This window comes from Gymnodraco acuticeps, unplaced genomic scaffold (assembly GCF_902827175.1).
Source record: "Gymnodraco acuticeps unplaced genomic scaffold, fGymAcu1.1, whole genome shotgun sequence".
Lineage (NCBI taxonomy): Eukaryota > Metazoa > Chordata > Actinopteri > Perciformes > Bathydraconidae > Gymnodraco > Gymnodraco acuticeps.
Genome location: NW_022992275.1, coordinates 74,880 through 96,524, shown reverse-complemented (window position 1 = coordinate 96,524; position 21,645 = coordinate 74,880). Strand labels below are relative to the sequence as shown.

Here is a 21,645-nt window from a genome sequence, read left to right as displayed (position 1 = left end):
ACATCATTGGTCAATCCCACAAAGACATTGCCTGCTGGCGCTCGCTCAGGGAGGCAAACATGTTTAAATATTTCTCTGCTGATGGAAGAACAATGTCAGTCAGTTTGTCAGGAATTTCGAGTAGCTATTATTCTCCTATATAGTGCCATCATTTTACATTATGAATTATCTTTCACTGGGGATTCAAGCAGTTTGTCAACCTTCCGTGACAAAGATGAGTTTATTGCTTTGCATAGCAACCGGTCTGTTTATATTGTCTGCGCTGCTTTATTTTACTGGTGCAGTTTCAAGTAATTAGCTCTCCCCCTGTGAGCTGACTAATGAGGCGTGGATATGTCGCAGAGCAGCGTGTGTGTGTGTTTGTGTGTATCTGCCTTTATAAGTGTGTGTGTGTGTGTGTGTGTGTGTGTGTGTGTGTGTGTGTGTGTGTGTGTGGAAAGCAGGTTGTGCAAGTATAAGCGCTCGTTAAGATGACTTGAGACGATGTACCAGCACCAAGTTAGTCACCTGTCAGACAAAGAACGAGAAGAGAAAGAGAGTTTGAGAGTGATTCGGACAAGAAGTGGAAAATAGAGAGGTGGAGGTACAGGAAAAAGCTGTCAACTCTGCTTTATTAGCTAATGAAGTGCAGGAATGATAGAGAGATGTAGGAAAGGGTGGAGGTGCAAACCTTTCCTGTCATTTACCTAATCCCTCTATCACATTTCTCATTTCCTTTCTCTCACTCCTCCATTTCGTCTGCCAGCCGCTTTCACTTAATTGTATATCTGTGTCACTCAAAATTAAATGTTGGCCTGTCCCTTCACTCTCACTCCATTATTTCCTCCATCCAAACTCCATTCTACTATGTCTTTCCTTTCTCTTTTCTGTTTCCCCTTGCCATCCGTCTCTCCCATCAAAAACAAATATATAACAGTAGATATTCCTCCCTTGCTCAGAAAAATAAGGGAAAATATATAAAACCGCAATTTTCAGATTTATCATGGCCAGAGAAAATATTATCAAGACTGTGGCTATGGTCAGGGACGGAGAGAGAAATAAGGATAACAAGAAGATGAGAGGGGAGAACATAGTGGTTCTGCAGTAGATGCTGCTTGGAAAAATGAAGTATTTCATTATCAGTGGGTGTGTTTATCTTTGTTTGTGTTTGAGATAATGAAGCTGAATAGGTAAAAGAAAGACGGATAAATAACAAAAGTCTCCTGATTGTGTTTCAGGCTGCTAAATGCCAACAAAATTAACTGTTTGAGAGTCAACACCTTCCAAGACCTGCAGAACCTCAACCTGCTGTCGCTGTACGACAACAAAATGCAAACCATCAGCAAAGGACTGTTCGCCCCTCTGCGCTCCATCAAGACTCTGTAAGTAAAACGATCTTTTAAGGAGTTTTTCTTACTGCAATAATTCAAATTAATCAGCAAGTATTTCAGTAATTGGTTTATCGTTTATTTGGTTTAAGACTTTCCCTAATAAAATGGCAAGTACCTCCGGTCTCTTCTTCTTTAACGTGATATATTGCTGTTTTTCTTCGTAATATATTCGAGAATACACATTTTGATTTAACTGTAATTGGACAAAACTAGCCAATTGACTTCTGGCCACCTCTGTTGTAGCCCTAGCCCTATCACTTGTTAATAGAACTGTGAGTACAATACTTCAACGTTTTGTCCTAGGTTTACTTTAAAAATTGGAAATAGAAAACGTTCCCCCTTGGCTTTTCCAAGTGGAATTATTGTCTGCACCAAGGTCTCACATCTATAACAAATGTTACAGTGTTTGGTTTCAGTTTAATCATCACTGTTTTGCATCTTTAGATCAGACGCTGTAGTAACTGTACAGTCCTAATATTTCCTTGTCCTCTGACATACCCATCATCCCCTTTCTCTCTCAGTCATCTGGCCCAGAATCCCTTCATGTGTGACTGTCACCTGAAGTGGCTGGCAGACTACCTGTTCGACAACCCCATTGAGACCAGTGGAGCGCGCTGCAGCCATCCCAGGAGGCTGGCTAACAAGCGCATCAGCCAGGTGAAAGGCAAGAAGTTCAGGTGCACAGGTAAGAAATTAGTTCATCCACACACACACACACACACACATAATGAAATGCTTGCACTAACATTCACACTAATCAGGTGAAAGGTAACATGTCATGATTGCCAAATAAAATGTTATTAATAGTTGTAGTTTGAAAACCATGTTGGTTTATGTGTGCAATTAGAAATTGATGTGCATTTATTGTCTCTCACACACACACACACACACACACACACACACACACACACACACACACACACACACACACACACACACACACACACACACACACACACACACACACACACACACACACACACACTCAAACGCAAGTATGTCTCTCTGTGGTAATATTTTATTGCTGTTATTTCCTTTGATGCGAGCCATGGGTCTCACTAATTACAACACAGACCAATTCAGTATACTGGAGCAGCACAATAATAACTCCACGGAGACTGGCTATAGACTGTGATCGCCCACTTGTGAGTGTGTGAATGACTGTGTCTGTGTAGGACCGTCTACTTGACATCCCCAGTGTCTCTCAGCAGTGGCTCTTCATGCTGTTTTCTCTTTCTTAATTGAATGCCTTTTTATGGATAACTGGAAAATAGATTTGTGAAATCCCCTTTACAGACATTGTACAAACTCTGTGGCGGTTGAAAGCTAATAATTGGTTTTACAAGGAAGCATAGAGGAGCATTTTTGTCAACTGTGTTTAATCAATCACTTTAACCTTAGACTGAATGGGATTGTGATAAAAAATAAAAAAGATGTTCACAAAATATGCTAATAAGGGTTTGTTTAAGGGTTTTATTTCTTTAATGTTTTATAATGAACAACATATTTGTTTGTATAAAAGCAGCTTTGCTAGGAATCACGTTCTGTTGCACATATTTGTTTTATTTGGAGCATGACACTAAAGAATAATGCAACAGCAGAAACAACAGAAAGGCAAACAAAATGCTTCAAATCAATTGTTTCCATCAGAGTAGGACCGACCATTTGGGGATATTAGATTTTCACCCCTTCTTTTTTTTAGCTAAAATGGTTTGTCCTAGCCTGAAGCGGGAACAAAGTGAGTAGCATCACCAGTTCTATTAAATGGTAAGGGCTTTCATGCTTTGCAGTTTAGCATGGAAGGTCTCAGTGGTAAGCTAACCCTTTTTGTTAGTGCTCTGCCCATGGAGTTACTAAAGATACCAATGACACATCTGAAGCTGGTTATGGCTGCTCTTTGCTTCGGCCCTCGCTCTCTGCAGTCCCATGCCTCCTCTCCCTGCATCTCCTCTTCCTCTCTGTCTGGACCATTGAGGACTTTTCGTTTGGTGGGCGGGTTGATCTGCAGCTGTCCTTTGCCTCTCCTATCCTGTATGGACCCCGCCCCCCTCACTGATTGGTGCAGCTCTCTGTTGCCCCGCCTTCCTCCTGTGAGGACCTGCATTCTGATTGGTTCGTGCAGCTGTCTCTTGTGCTTGATCTAACCATGTGGCCCCGCCTACTGTGGCATCACATGGTTCCGTCAAGCGCCAGGGACCGCCGAGCACACTCCCACCTGCCTCTCCCAGCCAATCACGCGCCTTGGAGCAAAAAATAAGGGTTTACTTCTTTACCTCTGTTTGTTTGTATTTATGTGTAGGGCTTTTGATACATGGGACTCTTACTGTGGTTGAAATACATTTACATTGATAACCAATCTAATATAAATTATGTCAGGCATTCATAAACATCCTTCATGAATGCTCAACTGCCAACATACATTTGGAGCTCTGTTTTCTTTTTAACTAATGTTGTTTCTTATGGAAAGTGTTGATGTGTCTTTTTAGGGTCTCAAATGCATGATAAACTCAATAAAACACAGTGTTTTGGATTCAGTCTGATTAAACTCTTTGTTGGTGTGTTAGTAGACTGTTGTTACAAACCTTCCCACACTATGTTCTACCTGCTTTTTGTCTGTCGCTCCCGCTCCCCTTTCCTTCTTTGTTTTAGTAATATTAAATCCTGAGTCCCTACCCAACATGATTTTCTCTCTATCTCCCCCTTTTTACCTTACTCGCTGCCCTACTCTTTACTTTCTGTCTTTCCAACCAACAGTGCTTGTGGCAGTCAAAAATGTAGCTAAGCAGCCAATTCTCCTAACAGATGCATATCTTTGAGGAGCTGCGATCATTCACTGAGTTCAAATCTAGGTTGTAAATTGCAATTGACCCCTCAATAGGTGGTCTTAGTTCTTTATCAGTGACGAGAAAGCACATAAGAGTGGAGACAGAGAATCAAAGAACAAGTATTCTGTGCCAATCAAAAAGCAGTCTGACAGGAGACTGGCCAAAAACAGAAAAGGTTAAATTGACCGAGAACAGATAGACAAGCCAGGTTGAAAAGAGAAACAGAGGTAATGATATCCGTGAGACCCTTTAAAACGTGCTTGTGGTTCACAAATACAACTGCTGCATGATTTAAACCAGCTCTAGCACTAACGGCCATAAATAATATCTGCTCACAATATGTCCAAATAATAGTAGTGGTCTCTGGCTTACCTTGTTAAGAAACATCCGGGGTTAAACCATGTTTATGAACAAAATGATTTCATGAAACCACATGCTTATTACTTTAATTGATAGTTGAAGCCTTGTCCCCCACCCTTCAGCATCAGCCCTGTGATCAGGACTGCTGCTGCCTGTTTGATCAACTACATGAAGGACACACAGTTCCACCAATGTATTGCCAATATGTTTAACAACCTTTTTACAGTGAATATTAAAGCCAAAGTACATTTGAATTCCAACAGGAAACAGATTAGACACAAACCTGGCAGTGCAAACGGATAGTTCCTAATATTCATGTGATCTTATGTACAATTGTATGTTGGTTGGCATAACATGTTGCCTTTATTATAAGGTATACATAGGATTGTCTTTTCATATATAAATGGAATAACCATTGTTTTTGTCTTTTTCTCTTACCCTTTATCTTTTTCCCTCTTTTGCTTTCTATTTCCCATTATTTTTGTTGACCTAATTCAACTGGCTATTCTTCCTTTCCCTTTCCACCTGCTGCCAATCCTTTGGTTTGTCCCCCCACTCTGTGTTTTTATTTCTCCTTTGTCACTTTCGTCCTCTTCTGTTCGTCCCCTCCATCTTGACTCTGCAGGTCAGGAGGACTATCGTAGTCGTCTGAGTGGAGACTGTTTCCAGGATCTGGTTTGTCCTGAGAAATGTCGCTGTGAAGGCACCGTGGTCGACTGCTCCAATCTCAAACTGACCCGCGTACCTCCACACATCCCTGAACACACCACAGACCTGTAAGTCAGCCGTGTTTCCTTTTTAACATTAACACATGTACAGTTTAATGTGTGCGAACACATGCTGACATGTCAGATTAAAAGCCATGTGTCAGACTGCTTTAACCTGAAACTGCAAACCCTTATACTTCCTTTAACATGCCACAGACCTGTCAGGAAGTGTTCACTTTCTCAGGCACATGCACACACCAAAACATCCATAAATACAAATGGAAACATACTCAGGTACATGCAAAGATATGCTCACACATATGCAATGCACGCACACATGTCTGCCTTCCTCCCGATGTCTTTCCGCTTCTCTTAGAGCTCTACCACAAATGTCACTTTTCATTTTTTTGCTCTGGGACCAAAATGCCACTCAGCAGTCTTTTCCATCTCCCTCAAAGTCCCAAAGGAGCCATCATCATGTCTGGCGAAGGGTCTCACACTAGAATACTGAGCAGTCCCATGGATCATTCATTGTACTGCTGAAAAATGGAACGGGAGTAACAGAAAGAACGCAAAAGGAATACCGTAATCTGATTGCAAAAAAGGTTAAAGCTTGTGTGCTCCTAATCTGCTAGTTGAAGCAAACATGTTAGCATACAAAAGAGTGCTGACGTTTTGTGTTAGGATGATATACAATAAAACTAAATTAGTGAGTGATTAGTTGAGTCAAAACTGGAACACAAGAAAAGTGTACTGCCCCTAAAATCCGCAAGCACCATTTTACTTTCAGCACCTGGCACTTGATCGAATATTCAATAAGCTAATATTTCCACACCGGAAATAGGAATCGAGCCGGAGGCAAAGTTTTATCTTGTAATGTTGAATCACTTCACAACTTTAAAAAGTAGGTGAGGGATGAAAAGCTTCTGCCATGGCTATCACTGTGTTACTAATGGAGAAACGCTGCAGAATAAGAGACCAGTGCAGCATTAAGGCCAATACAGGACGGTTGCTTATGGGGGGAATTCAACCGTGGCTGCCACTTTAGATCAATAATAATGCCTGTATCCCACAGACCATTAGCTCCCAATTCCTCTTTCTCGCTCTCTTTAGTTCTGTTTCCCTCTGAGAACTTTTGTATCCTCCAGTCCTCTCTCATTCCCCTCTATCTGTTCCCATGGTGCTTCATGTCAAAAATATAAACCTTGTCCTTCATGGGTGGTTAGAGGGCAGATCAAAGTTTCTACAATTTCGACACCCTCTCTCTTTTTCTTGCCTTTTTCTTAACAACACATCCAACCAGAGGGGTTTTCAAGGCCACACACACACACACACACACACACACACACACACACACACACACACACACACACACACACACACACACACACACACACACACACACACACACACACACACACACACACACACACACACACACACACACACACACACACACACACACACACACACACACCAACAGTTGTGCCCTTTGTAGCCTGCCTTATCAGGGGAAATCATGGGAGGTTGTGGCTGAGCTGAAGGCTTATATATGTCTTCTCTCTTCTGTCTTTCTTTGTGACTCGTCCCACGAGCCACAGAAAATCCATCCTCGGCTTTGGCCTTGAAAGTCTTCAATAAGCATAGAAGAATCTTAGAATATCTATTTGGACTCAATAAATGTGTATATTCTGAGAGCGATGGATCACACGATTATAAATGTTTTGCCACCGCTTTGATTTGGATTTCGCAATGTATAATTTCAGCATGGCTTTATCCAGGTTGATCAATCTTTAACTGTATCTCATTAAAAAGTGTCAGCTGAACTTTCACTGCCCATCCTCAATGTCTCTCACTCTGCCTTTTTCACACAAACTCACACACACACTGCCTCCCACCTTTCCCCCCTTTCCCCCCTGCCCCCTGGACTTTAACCCCCCCCCCCCCCCCACACACACACACACACACACACACACACACACACACACACACACACACACACACACACACACACACACACACACACACACACACACACACACACACACACACACACACACACAACCTTCCCTCATCTAGCACCATGTCACTTTTCTGCCCATCTCCGCTGCTACTGCACTGAAACTGTACTTTGAACATTTTAAATATATTATTAACATTTTAAATTGTATACCCCGTTTATCTAGGCCCTTTTTGTTTAGTTGTATGTATATATGTCACACTGTGGGACTGCGGGAAACGGTATCTCGAGATTTCTGGATGTATAACACATGTAGTAATTTAGACAATAAAGCTGACTTTGACTTTGACACACACACCCTAGAAGCATCCTTTTAGCAGCACCCTTTTAGTACAAATTACCTCAATAAAGCAGATGTTGGGCTTCCTTCCTCTCAAACTGTTCTCTGTGCTTAGGGCAGTGTGGGTATTGATGACCGTATAGAAAAGATGAATTGCTCTCCTCTTCTCCAACATGTTTAATTATTCTCTTCTCCCTCCTCTGGTTTTTCGGCACATCATACTTCAGCAGTCACTAAAGGCCTCTTAACCTTCATGCGGTCATTCCCCCCTAACTTGCAGCCTTTCTCTCTCCATCTTGTTGCTGTGGGTGTGTGTGCATCTTCATTTGTGTGCAGTTTGTTTCATGAAAGAAAAATGTCTAACCCACTCCCTTTATCTTTCCCTCTCTAGGCGGTTAAACGACAATGAGATTGCCATACTGGAGGCTGCAGGGACGTTTAAGAAGCTGCCAAACTTGAAGAAGATGTATGTATGAAGCAAGCATTTCTTCAATAAGTGTGTTTTTTACATGTATTTATTAATTTAATAATGCATGCATTAAAAATGGTGTCCTCTGAAAGTGAGCTAATGAGGATCTTAATAATTGGATCTTGCTCATTTCCAGTCTTAACACTTTTCTTAATATGGCCGATAGATGAAGGCTCTAGATGACTGACATTAGATTGGACAAAAACAGCTAAAAAAGGTGGATGGACAGCTACAAGGGATGAAAGACGTTAAGAAAGAGTCAGGAAATGGAAGTACAGGTGATAGAGTGAAGGCAATGGAAGGGAAAGGGGAAAATAAGGAGGAAAGCGAGGATCTAAAGAGGAAAGAAGGGAAGAGGAAAGTGTAAAAACACATAAATGCAAAGAGGGCAAGAGTGAAACTGAGAGAGACAGGATTGCGGGCAGAAGGAAGAAGAAGAGTGGCTGAGGACAAGAAAGAGGATGGGAGGGGCAGAGAGAGATGGAAGGGTGGGCGGGAGAAATGGAGGAAGCAAATATTAAATGGAAATAGAAGATGGGCCTTCGGTTCAGATTTACAGTCACTCCTTATCTACGACCTCCTCTCGGTTCGTGTGTGTGCGTGTGTGTCAGAGCGAGATAGAGAAAGACAGAGCTGAAACCAGAAGTTGATTTATTGGAGAGGAAATTGCTAACCATCTAGCAGTGTCACTGACAATATAGATTGGGGAGCACTCATTTCCATTTTCCTGCTCTCAATTCCTTCCCTCTATTTCTCATCTCCTTTCCTCCTCACCTCACATTTTCTCTTATCCTTTGCATCTGCCCTGCTGCTTTTATTATATTTCAAACTTGACTGCATATGTATATTCTATTTTTTTTATTTTGTCTGTCATTTTCCTTCTCTGCGCTTCCCCTCTTGTCTCCTCTCTTCTTCCTCCTCTCCTCTTCCATGGAGCTGATAAGAGGAAACACAAAACTAGCTTTGAATGAAAGCTACAGTAGTTATGATAGCTATCATCTCAAGTTATTGTCTCTATGACCAAATGCTCCCTTTTCATTTTTCTCATTATGTGCGCAAGGAAGAGAGATTGCAATCCTTTTCAGTTTGCCTGTGACCACTTGTCTCATTTTCTTTTGTGTGGGTGTGTCCATGTGCTTCATAGTGTGTAGAAAGTTATGGCCATTGCTTGAAGCTGTTATCAAAATATCTAGTGTACAAGATGAGGACATTAAGATGGAGAGAACATTTATATTTATTAGTCAAGAAACATGATTGATTAGTGCAGTTAAATTGGAAATATGACATCTTAGGCTTTCCTGCATGTACTGTAGTTCAAACAAACACAAGCAGAACAACCTAAATATCAAATACTGCAACATGTGTGCATCTTTGTCTTTCATGCAGCAACCTGAGTAACAACAAGCTGAGAGACATCCGTGAAGGTGCGTTTGATGGAGCGGGTGGAGTTTTGGAGCTGCTGCTGACGGGGAACAAGCTAACTGGACTGCAGGGACGCATGTTCAAAGGACTCATCGGCCTGAAAACTCTGTAAGTCAGGTTTACTGCGTGTGTGTATGTGTGTGTGTTCAGCACTTCATTTTTGTTGGTAGTGGTTTGCTTGTAAAGAAAATGACGCTACCTGACCTTTAAGTATAATTCAACTGAAAAACCAAAAAAAAAAAAAAGTAATAATAATAATACAAAAATAATCATTTTATTTCGATAAACCTACGTTGTTTTTGTAATCGTTGCAAGCCATAATCGTAATCGCGATTAACATAAGATTAATTGAGCAGCCCTAGTTGCTCCCATTTTCAGAATGCTAACGCTAATGAATACAAATATGTAAATTATTTTATTGAAACTTGCCATTCTGAGAACAAAGCCAAGTTAACTGTGAGCTTTGCAATCACATAAAAGCCACTTTTATAGTTTAGTTGTCCAGTCAGAGTTATATTTGTCTTTCAAAATGGTCAGCAAACGTTGTTCTGGTGCCGTAAACCCTCCACACTTAATGTATGGAGGACTTGACTAACTTTTTCTCCTGCAGACTTTAAAGAGTGCAGCACGATTGTTTAATCACTCACCCTGGAATCAAAGCTAATGACAGCATATATTGTTGTTCCTCTAATTTGGGCTCCTACCATAAATAGGCTAGCGTCCAATTAGGGGTTACAGGATAGTGTATGCAACCATGAGCTAATGTTGTCTGTGTGTTCTCCGTAATGACTAGCTAATGCTATCATGTTTATATATGCCGGCTAATGACTCTCTAATGGCATCATGGCTGTCTCTGTATTATGTTAAGAGGCTCCCTGGTCCAGTAATAGCTTTGCTAACTAGGTTAGCCTGTCCCAGAGATTGCTAATGCTAACTAACTCAGTTAGCCTGGTCCCACATGACTGTGTGTCAAAAGCTAATGTCATATTACAGTCTCTGTCATGATGGTCCTATGGGGACTGGTTTGAATTTCCCCTTGCTTTCCGTTTTATCTTTTGTTCATGTCATTATAGGTTATGCTCATTTTATCTTCAGTCCGTCTGTTTTTATCTAGTCAAAGTGTGTACATATAATTTGTTGTTGTTGTCTATTATAGATACAACTTTTTCGACAAACACATTGTCAGGAAAAGGATAAACAGAACGACTGCCTTTTAGAAATAATTGGCCCTGGCTTATATGTTGTATATCAAGACTAATTCTGACATGAGTTATAAGGTTAACAGGAGACTCTAGAGATGTCATTGTAACTTCTATTCTTTAAGGTAAAACAACATGTTCATCTGTTAGTTTTAGGTCTGTTTACTAAATATACATGCTGTGTGTTTGCAGAATGCTGCGGAGCAACCAGATCAGCTGCATTGACAACAGTACATTCACGGGTCTGAGCTCGGTGCGTCTGCTGTCGCTGTACGACAACAGGATCACCAGCATCGCTCCTGGAGCCTTCTCCACCCTCCACTCCCTGTCCACCATGTAAGTCTCATGTGTTCCTACCCCTCTCCCCCTCTATTCCTTGTTTTCCGTTTTTTTTCTTAATTTTCATCCCATCATTCTCTGTCAACTTGTGCCCCGATTACATTTTTGTCTCTCTTTAAATCTGGCAGAATCGAAACAAAGTTAGTCCCTCTTTCTTGTCTGAACTATTTTTCTCCCTCTGGCTCAGAATTTGTTAGCAGAACATACACACACACATACACAGACACACACACACAAGTTTCTCTCTGGATGCTGTTCTCCTCACATATGCTCTCCATCATTATTGACTAGATTGGTCTGGATCCCAGGACATTTGTTATCAAAGCTATATATATCTCAGCATCTGTGCAACCACCGACACACACACACACACACACACACACACACACACACACACACACACACACACACACACACACACACACACACACACACACACACACACACACACACACACACACACACACACACACACACACACACACACACACACACACACACACACACACACAAATACCCAGACACAAGCAGGAGCATCTGCAAGCTTGTTTTTATCTTCTCAAAAATGAACACACCTGCTGCGACTAAAACATGAGTTGGCCTACTATTTAATGTTATGTGTGTGTTTGGTGTGTGTGCCTATATGTATAGCATACATGCTTTCATTGGTGCACAAATGTTTACTGGTGTTCAGCCTTTTCATGATACAGAAGCTGCCATGAAGTAAAGTTATGTGTTTTCCTTTCCAGTCTTCTGACCACCTAGATGTGAAGGTTGTAAATAATTGATTTGCTATGCCAAGCCAAAAAAAGGTCTCCTCACATCCTCTTACACTCTCCTGCTTCCTTTCCTTGTGTTCTGCCTTTTGTTCTCGCTCCATATCCTGCTGTGTACCTGTCATCTTCAATTCAAGTTCCTCCTTGAGTCTTTCGGGAGGAAAGGTGGGAGACAAGAGAGGGAAAATGAGGATGTGACAGAGGGAGGATGGATGAGTGGATGCATTGTTGCACAAACTCAGTGGGGCTGTTTGTGATTATCACTACAAAAATGGAACGATATTCTATTACCATGCACCCTGTCATTTTTCACTGTCATTCTTTTTTCAGCATCACTTTTTCATTGGCCTAGCAGCAACACTTGATTTCCTATGCAACCTACTGCTGTTTACTGTGAAGGAAAGATGGATAGTTTCTATTTATGGAGCTTAGTTCTGAACACTTCCTCCGTTCATTTCCTTATCTTTCTTCTGTTTTTCTCCTCTCTCTCTCACTATTTCTAATATCTCTCCATTTGCATTGTTTTCCAATAGAGTTTGTCCGTTTAATTAAAAGATTAACACATTGTTAAGGAAGGAAGGGATTTAACGTATGTCGGGTTGCCAGGCAGCAAGGTTAATTCATTACAAGGAAATGAGGAAATAACTCGTCCCTATCTATAGTGGCACACCATTAGTATTGTTGCACAAACAGCAACATTCAGGTTGATTAGTTCAGCCGCTGCAAGAATGTCTTGACATGACTTGAAGGCACGACATCATCATTAAATAGATCGGTGTGAGTCCTTGAGATGCTTACATTTAATTCCCAAAGTATTCCACTTATTGTCAGTGAAAGGGAGGAATATAGAAAGACATTTTCGTTTCACAATATATTCATCATATTGTTTTACTACATAATGTATCAACCCTAAATCTCCTTAAAAAAGAAAGAAGTAGTAATCAGTGAACTGTATTTGATCTGAAGTGGCAGTGAGCTGAGAAGAAAATGTACCTAAGTATACCGCCTGTCTAGAATGTTCTGCTGATGCCTCCTCGGCCCCCATTCAGTTTAAATATGGTTCATTATGAATATTACATGAGCAGTGTGACAAAAGCAACAAAATGCTATGAGGGTTTATCAAAAATGAATAAAATGTACAGATAACCTTTTCTCTTTTCTTTCTCTCTGTCAACATGTCTCACTCTGCCACCTCTCCTTTCCATTCTCCATCGTCCTCCACATGAATACAAAAATAAATGATAACCTTTTCTCTTTTGTGTCCTTTCTCTCCATTGCTCTCTTTGTCTTTCATTTAAATGTCTTCAAATCCAACGAAAAACTAAAATAACTTATATCTCTGTGTTTCTCAGTGTACAATGTACCACATAAATATATAAATAATGTGAGCGCACCAATATTTTTGTATTTCTGTAACATTTGGGGAAAACCTGTATTTTAAGGGTGTGCAGCTTTTTTTCCATGATGAATTGATTGTAAACATGTATGTTCCCCAACTACATTTTTGCAGCAACAGATCGAACCTCCAACTTTCGGTGGATTTTTTTTTTGTTGCGTTGACCCTGTTTTCAACGATTTCCCTTTCGCTCTCTCTTTATCTTCATAGTAACCTCCTGTCCAACCCGTATGTGTGTGATTGTCATCTGTCCTGGCTGGGGCAGTGGCTGAAGAAGACGAGGGTGGTTAGTGGAAACCCTCGCTGTCAGAAGCCCGCCTTCCTGAAGGAGATCCCCATCCAGGATGTGGCCACCCCGGACTTCACATGCGACGGTGAGTCTCTCTTTCTGCGAATGGGAGAAGGGAAAATAGGTATTTTAATGAATATGAGAGAACCCTGGAAATTCCTGCTGCAGTGGAGCATTGGGTGGTGAGATACAGTAAAGGTCTTATAATGATTGTTAATTGCATAAGGAAAATCAATTGTTCCCTCGACAATTTCACTGATATCTGAATCAAATATTGTCACATCCTCAGGTACGTGAAGTCCTGATTATTGTATCTTTGTTTAGAAGAAGAAGAAGATGGACCTTTATTAATCCCCCGAGGGGGAAATTCAGTTTCCACTCTGTCGTACACACACATGCATTTTTATACAGGTAATACAGTACACACAGTACACACTTTTTACAACATGCACATATACAAATACACACACATGCAGTTGAGAGGTCAGAGCGGAGGCAGCCAGTGAGCAGTTGGGGGTTAGGTGCCTTGCTCAAGGGCACTTTGGCAGTGGCCCAGGAGGTGAACTGGCTCCTCTACAGTACCAGTCAACATTCCGTATTTTTTGGTCCGATCGGGACGTGAACCGGCGACCCTTCGGTCCAAAGTCCAATCCCCTACAGACTGAACCACTGCCGCCCAACAATCCTTCCAGATACAGCTTTGCATCCCATGTCTCAAAAAAGCAGATACATACACATATCTTTACTGGGTAATCTGAGGATAGTAAAAACAGCAGCTGTCAATGACATCATGTTGTGGTTTCTACGGTGACGTTGCTCTTAACGCAGCAATGCCTGCCTTTAGCAACTTAGGCCATCGCCTTGGCTGCCCAGTTTGACGCCATGGACAAAGTGTGGTCTGGCTCTCCTGTCCATTACATGTTTCTTTCTTCTCTCAATTTTTTCTTTATAGCATCTCCTTTTTGTCCTCTTTTAATCTCAGTCTACCGCTCTTTTCCTCTTAAGTTTATTTGCATTTATTACACTTTTCTCATTTCCTGCTGCTGTGCTGGAGCCATTTACTGAAAATGGCTTTGCAAAGTAGTTGGCCAGGTTGGCTCGAGTACAGGAACTCTAACATGGTACCAGATCTTAATATTCATTGTTCAGTTTTGCAGCCAAGCACACACACACACACACACACACACACACACACACACACACACACACACACACACACACACACACACACACACACACACACACACACACACACACACACACACACACACACACACACACACACACACACACACACACACACACACACACACACACACACACACAAACATAGTTGGCTGAAACCAAGCCTTTGTACTTCTGGTCTTATCAGCATCGTACATGATACAATCTGAATTTATAATATAAATTAACATAAACAATATACAGATTTGCATCGGAGTAAAATAATATGTAAAAACTGAAGACTAGCATCAGTGTTCAGGTTTTTTTTTTCATATCAGTCACTTTGCACACTATTGCATGATGATTGAAATCCAACATCTGGATCACCACCAGCTTCAAATTAAAATGTCTTTGGCTCAAGGCCTAACTGCCCCCAAAGGTTTGTAATTATCCTGCTGGAAGTCAGACAAACAAACTACCAAACAGGGACACCATCTCATTTGGCAACGGTTAACTCTCAGTACTCTGAAGATGTAAATCTCTAAGAGGTTCTCAAAGGAGTAGAAGCAAAGAAACACATGCAAACACAACCAAGGTCTTCATGTCCGGCCTATTTATAGCTGAGTAAAATGACTGTTAAGTTGTCCAGAGGCAGCCGGGGGTAAGGTAAAGTTAATTGAATTTGTGAGAAGATATTTAGCGCACATTTAGATGTTAGTCCAATCAGCCAACTGTGGAGTGAGTCAGCCCACGGCTTCACCTCCCTGTGGACTTAATTGCAACACACACACCAGATAGATGCACACACTCACACACATTGCTCCACACATGCACACGTGCACGCCAATATGCTTGACATTTAGACATTAGCACAATTAGAAAATTACAAAGTGAATGAGGAAATGGCCACAGGATAGAACGACTCATAGTTATAATTCCATGCATGCATTAATGTCACTGCAGCATATTGGCACAAAGTCACAAACACACAGCCAAGTATAAACATAGAAGAGTATAAACTTGGCTTTTGCTTTTCCAATCTTTTTTTCCCTCTCTCTCCACACACGTACAGTACACACACACTCAGATTGCTGTTGTGTTATGATAGGCTTAGTGTCCATTCCTCGTTATCCTTCATTAAGGTTTTGACTCAGCTTGTTTTACATTTCGACAGCAGTTCAACTATTATGTGTGTGTGTGTGTGTGTGTGTATGTGTGTGTGTGTGTGTGTGTGTGTGTGTGTGTGTGTGTGTGTGTGTGTGTGTGTGTGTGTGGCCTAGCATTACTATACTTGTGGGGACCTAAATCTGTTTACACAGTCACGTGTGGGGACTCGCCTCCCTTATGGGGACAAATTGGAGGTCCCCATGAGGGGAATCATTAATTTTAGGGTGAAGACTTGGTTAGGTTTAGGATTAGGGTTAGGGTAAGGTTAAGGGTAAGGGTTAGGGTTAGGCATGTGTTGGTTATGGTTAAGGTTAGGATAAGTCTCCAGGAAATGCATGTAAGTCAATGTAATGTCCCCTGAAGTGATGTATACATGGTATGTGTCAATGTGTGTGTGTGTGTCTGTGTGTGTGTCAAGGAAATGGAGCTCGTTGTAAGCCAAGAACAACTGACTTTGATCATTCTTATCTTTGAGTGTTAGACGATTACAATCACTACTCAGATGTTTCTGTGTGTGTGGGGAACATAGCTCATTTTTTACTGCAAGATTAAAGATATCACATTAAGGATGAAAAGTAAGAGACTAATCATGTACAATTTGCAGGTTCCCCTATTCATAATTAAAAGGAAATCTTAAATAAATGTATTATGAAATGCACTACAGAGAATCAGTTAAAAAATGGAGGATCTCAGGCACACCAAAAATGCTCATTAAATATGTATAAAACAATTCATGCAATTATAAAACAAATGGGAGTGTCCATTGAAGGGTCCTGTTATGCTCATGTTCAGGTTCATATGTGTATTGTGTGCTTCTACTGTGACATGTCTCCATGCTTTAATGTTCAAAAAGGTCTTTATCTTTGTCATGCTGCTTGTGCTGCAGCACCTCTTTTCACCCTCTGTCTGAAACCAGAGCCCAGTCTGTTGTGATTGGTCAACTGCTTAGAGATGTCCCGCCCCTTAGCCTACCATGTGTGTTGGCTAAATAACTTATTAAAGAACATTGGTATGGCAATGCTATATGACTCAAGATGATAGCAGATGACTTTCCTAAATCGTTGCAGGCCATCCTTCCAACATCTGCTCGCTGTGTCTCCAGAATAATCTAGGCGGTTTTTAGCATGACTGCAGGTCCTGAGCCAGATGTTGAGCCACATCAGTGAAGCTGATATTCGCTGCCTCTGGTCATTTGATATGGATTTGTTAAGTACTCTTTAAAAGTGCTGAGTGCAGATCTAATTGGAATTGACCAAGTACCATACTTACAGATCAGTCTTTATCTCTGTGTCTCCCTCTATCTCTTTTCTCTTTTGCCTCCCCCAACCTCCCTCCCCTCGTTCTGCTTCATTTCCTCTGACTGTTTTCTCTTTCTCTATCTCTCACCTCTGTCCCTTTTTGTAATGTGCCTGTCCTTCTCTGTATCCTTCTTTTCCATCTCCTTTTTGTCTAATATTTGCTCTCTTGTCTGCCCTCTCTCTTAAGGTGTTGAGGATAATGGCTGTCTTCCTACGTCTGGCTGTCCTGACGTCTGCACGTGCACAGAAGGCGTCGTGCGCTGCAGCAACAGAGGGCTGCACTCTCTGCCCAAGGGCATTCCCAAGGACGCCACGGAGCTGTGAGACATGCACACACACACACACACACACACACACACACACACACACACACACACACACACACACACACACACACACACACACACACACACACACACACACACACACACACACACACACACACACACACACACACACACACACTGACAAACTCAAACACAAGGATGTACACGTTCACTTGTGATCTAACATACAGACACACAAAAGCCAATGACCTTACCAGCAGACATGTACAGGCAGAAATGGCCATTTCTATCAATGATTACTCTCTATCACACATGCGCTCACACACTCGCGCACACACACACACACACACACACACACACACACACACACACACACACACACACACACACACACACACACACACACACACACACACACACACACACTTTGCTGCAGTGCTATATTGATGCAGCATGTTGCCCTTTGCTGTTTCAGGACCTAACAAACTATTTAGTGAATACACACACATGCAGTGTTAATCGAGATTAGGACATTTAGAAAACACGTATCACAATCTGTCATAGGTAGAATGAACTAATGCACACACACACACACACACACACACACACACACACACACACTCACACGGACCCCTGTAGCTGTGAAATAGGCCTGCTCTGCGGGGTCAATAGCAGTGATTAGGTATTGATCAGGCAGAAGAAGACACTTCATCATACTGTCCACATGACCTACTTATGACCTGAGAGAGCAGAGACCAGTGGATCATACAAATGTGTGTGTGTGCTTGAGTGTATATGTTTCTTCACTTGTTTTTTCTCACATCCTCCCAACCACAAACTGATCAGAAGTTTGTAAAAACTGTTTGTAGTGGTTGGAATATGTGTTTGAAGCTGCATGTTGAAACTGTTACGCTGCTCTTCCTCAGTCGGGCAGGTTCACACCTCTAATCTTGTCATCTTGTCCCATCTTGATTTGCTGTCTGGTGAATTCAGAGATTAACTTCCACAGACATTCACCTATGCAGAACGAGTAGAAATGTCCAGAATCAGATCTGTATATTGGTGTACAGGCTACTGTAAGGCTGGGTACACACTTCATGTTAACCAAGCCTATTTGGGCCCAGAATCCCCACTTTTTCACACTAGCCAGCGAAATCACAATTGATATGGTTGTAAAGATTATCTTGCAAGATTTTATTTTGGTGTGAGGTATTTTAACATTGATATTTTACATTGTTGATCTGCTTTGTAGTCACTCCTGGCCACACTGATTTCAAATATCATACAACATTTAAGATCCCATATCCTGTTTGTGAGGGGGTAAAACGGTAATTCTCTGTATTTGAGAGGCTGAAAACATGACAAATCACATCAATTATCGTAATAGTTGGACATTATCTTTCTGTTGTTTGACTAATCCATTAGCAGAATAATCAATAAAGCTCTAGCTCATTTATCTTCCCAACAGAGTTCAAAATGTACTCTCATCTGCTTTGCATGTCCCCTGCCTCCTGCTCTCTTTGGTGTGACAGAAGTTGCACAACTAAAAGTTTTATGTCCTACATGTATATTGCAATTTTTCTCACCCCATATGTCTGTATTGGTGAATAAATACATAGTAGATGTCATATATTTCACACTAACTATGCACCTTTTTTTCTAGATACCTGGAGGGTAATATGCTGACATCTGTGCCCAAGGAGCTGGCCGGCCTGAAGCAGCTGTCACTGGTGTACGTAGCACTCGCATAACCTTGAACAGAATACACACATCCTTGTTTGCAGACAATTTAAATAACCTGCCATGCATCTGTTGAGTGTGTATGTGTGTCCTGACTTTATGCTTGTACCCACACAGGGACCTGAGCAACAACAGCATCAGCACGTTGGCCTCGTTCACCTTCAACAACATGACTCAACTAGCCACACTGTAAGTTACTGTGGCAACGCACACCTAGTCATGCCTGCATACAACACCGTCTACGTCCTGATTGGTTGTGTGTGTGTAAGGGTGAAACCCACAAGATAAATCAGTGTTTTTCTGCTCTTAAGTTTGATTAATCGCCCTATCTTCTCCTGTCATTTTCTTTATAGTTTCCTGCTTCTTCTTTTCTCTCTTATTTCTTCTTCATCTGTATCTTCATCTTCTCCTTTCTAGGTTCTCCACTTCTGTCCTAAGTGTACCCGAAATGACCCTCACCTTTCTCCATCTTCTTCTATTCTCTCCCCAGCCTTTCCCCCCATCTCATTTCAAGCTTCACTTTTATCTTATTCTTGTATCATATTCCTCTTTCATCTCATTGCTTACATGTAGTATATTACTTTCCCATCGTATTATTCCTTTTAAAATATGTCCTTTCACCTCCCTTTCACTCACTCAATGAACCTCTTGGATTATAATCTGCTTTGGCTCCTCTGAAATTCCCCTCTCTTCAATTCTGTCCTGCCTTTCAATCTCACATAAAAATTCCTTCTATTGCTAAGGTCGTCTCTTTTCTGCCTCTATCTTATCTATTACATGGATTTCACATCAATTTGGAGGATTTCTTTGTGTCGATGGAAAGTGCATTTGCTCTTTTCCAGCTACGCCTAGTTTTATATTTCATAGAGTTGCAATCATTCATGCCTGGGAGCTGCCCAGTACAAACACAGAGTCCTACTGTTAGCCCGCAGATAGCATCAGTGGAACGCTTGCTGTGTTAAATGCCTTGCCCAAACACACCGTGCCACGAGTTGAAGAGGTGGGTTTCCACATTTTCCCAACCTGTAGATGTATTGGCTGTTTTCAACATCAGTTTTTAACTTGAAGTTGGAGATACATGTTGTTTTCCCTTTAGGAAACTGTTGATAATCAGTCATTATGACTCTTCATTAGAGCATCATAAGCCCAAAAACTGCTGATCACCATTGTTGTGTTTTCCTGATCAGACAGCAGCAGTCAGCTTTTTACCGCAGCATCATTATATGGCTTAATTATGTGAAAATAAGGATGGCACTCTGAAACAGCCAACCTGATCAGAATTCTGTCCTTTCGTGTTTTTTTCTTCACCTTCATACATTACTAAACTTTTTAGTTCATTGGCAGTTTCAGAAGAGAGATGCTAATACATAGCTGTGATTTAGGAGCCTCAGCTTTGCCTCTGGCAGATTTCTTCACACTCCACACACTGAAAGGTGGCCTCCATGTTTATTTCCCCTTGTTTAACCTACAGTGGCTACGCTTTAGGTATTTAAACCATATCTGCTGTGTCATCCCTCCTGTCCTCCCTCTTTTTAATCTCTTTATTTCAGCCCCTCTACATTAATTGTAATGCATTTAGGGATGTAGTCTCAGAGACAACAGAATGACATTTGAAATGAGTAAATCCCAGTAAATCATACTGTGAAAAACAGCGTCTTGATTCATAAACTGAGTGTTGTGACCTTGTGCGTGTCCTCTGTCTTTCAGCATCCTGAGTTATAACCAGATTCGCTGCATCCCGGTGAACGCCTTCGACGGGCTGAAGTCACTTCGCCTGCTGTGAGTAGCAAGCTTCATCTTCTTCAAGTGCCGCAGTGAATTCAATATTCAACACTCCCATTTGCTACTGAGCTCAATCAAAGTTTAATCACTCCCCTGGTGCCAGGCCGAGTGCCATGTTAAGACCCAGTCACACAATGAGTCACAGCCACCCAATCATTTGTTGTTTCAGGGTACTAAAGGAGATAAAAGTGACAATCTCTCATCTCCTCTGTAATACTCCCTCTCCATCTGCATCCTGGCCTCTCTTTTCCCCATGTCCCTCTCTCTCTCTCTCTCTCTCTCTCTCTCTCTCTCTCTCTCTCTCTCTCTCTCTCTCTCTCTCTCTCTCTCTCTCTCTCTCTCTCCCGCCCAATGTTGTGTTTGATGAATCGACCTCCAGCCTCTGTTTCTCTCAGTCATCCATCTGGTTGTCCACCCTCTGTCTCGCAAACACACACGGCACAGTGTACACATGCATATTGCTGTCTAACCATCCTCGCCCACACATACAACCTGAAACACACACTCTTAGCTCGTATACATGCCATATGTAGCATTTCAAGTTGTACGTTGGTAATAATATTGATGTCACTGGGTCCTGCGGTACACCTGTACATTTCCCTGGAGGTCAGAAACAAAACATGATTATCATTAAGTGTTAAATAACTCTTTAACATCATTTCAAGCATGTCTTAAAGGTAAATGATGTACCCCAAAGACAAGTATACTCATATAACAGCAGCATAGCTTACAAACAGTGTCTGTTACTCTTGATA

The 21,645-nt window shown here is 41.6% G+C and overlaps 1 protein-coding gene across 2 annotated transcripts in view; it reads left to right on the top strand.

Annotated features, from left to right (window-relative positions):
- Positions 1–21,645, top strand: part of slit3 (slit homolog 3 (Drosophila)) — a 235,637-nt gene that overhangs the window by 180,666 nt on the left and 33,326 nt on the right. For both annotated transcript variants that reach the window (XM_034207325.1, XM_034207326.1), the window contains 11 exons: positions 1,218–1,361; positions 1,892–2,055; positions 5,181–5,331; positions 7,954–8,028; positions 9,418–9,561; positions 10,845–10,988; positions 13,374–13,537; positions 17,269–17,401; positions 19,032–19,100; positions 19,226–19,297; positions 20,816–20,887. In XM_034207325.1, the coding sequence (XP_034063216.1) occupies positions 1,218–1,361; positions 1,892–2,055; positions 5,181–5,331; positions 7,954–8,028; positions 9,418–9,561; positions 10,845–10,988; positions 13,374–13,537; positions 17,269–17,401; positions 19,032–19,100; positions 19,226–19,297; positions 20,816–20,887 (1,332 nt within the window). The remainder of the gene's footprint in view (positions 1–1,217; positions 1,362–1,891; positions 2,056–5,180; positions 5,332–7,953; positions 8,029–9,417; positions 9,562–10,844; positions 10,989–13,373; positions 13,538–17,268; positions 17,402–19,031; positions 19,101–19,225; positions 19,298–20,815; positions 20,888–21,645) is intronic.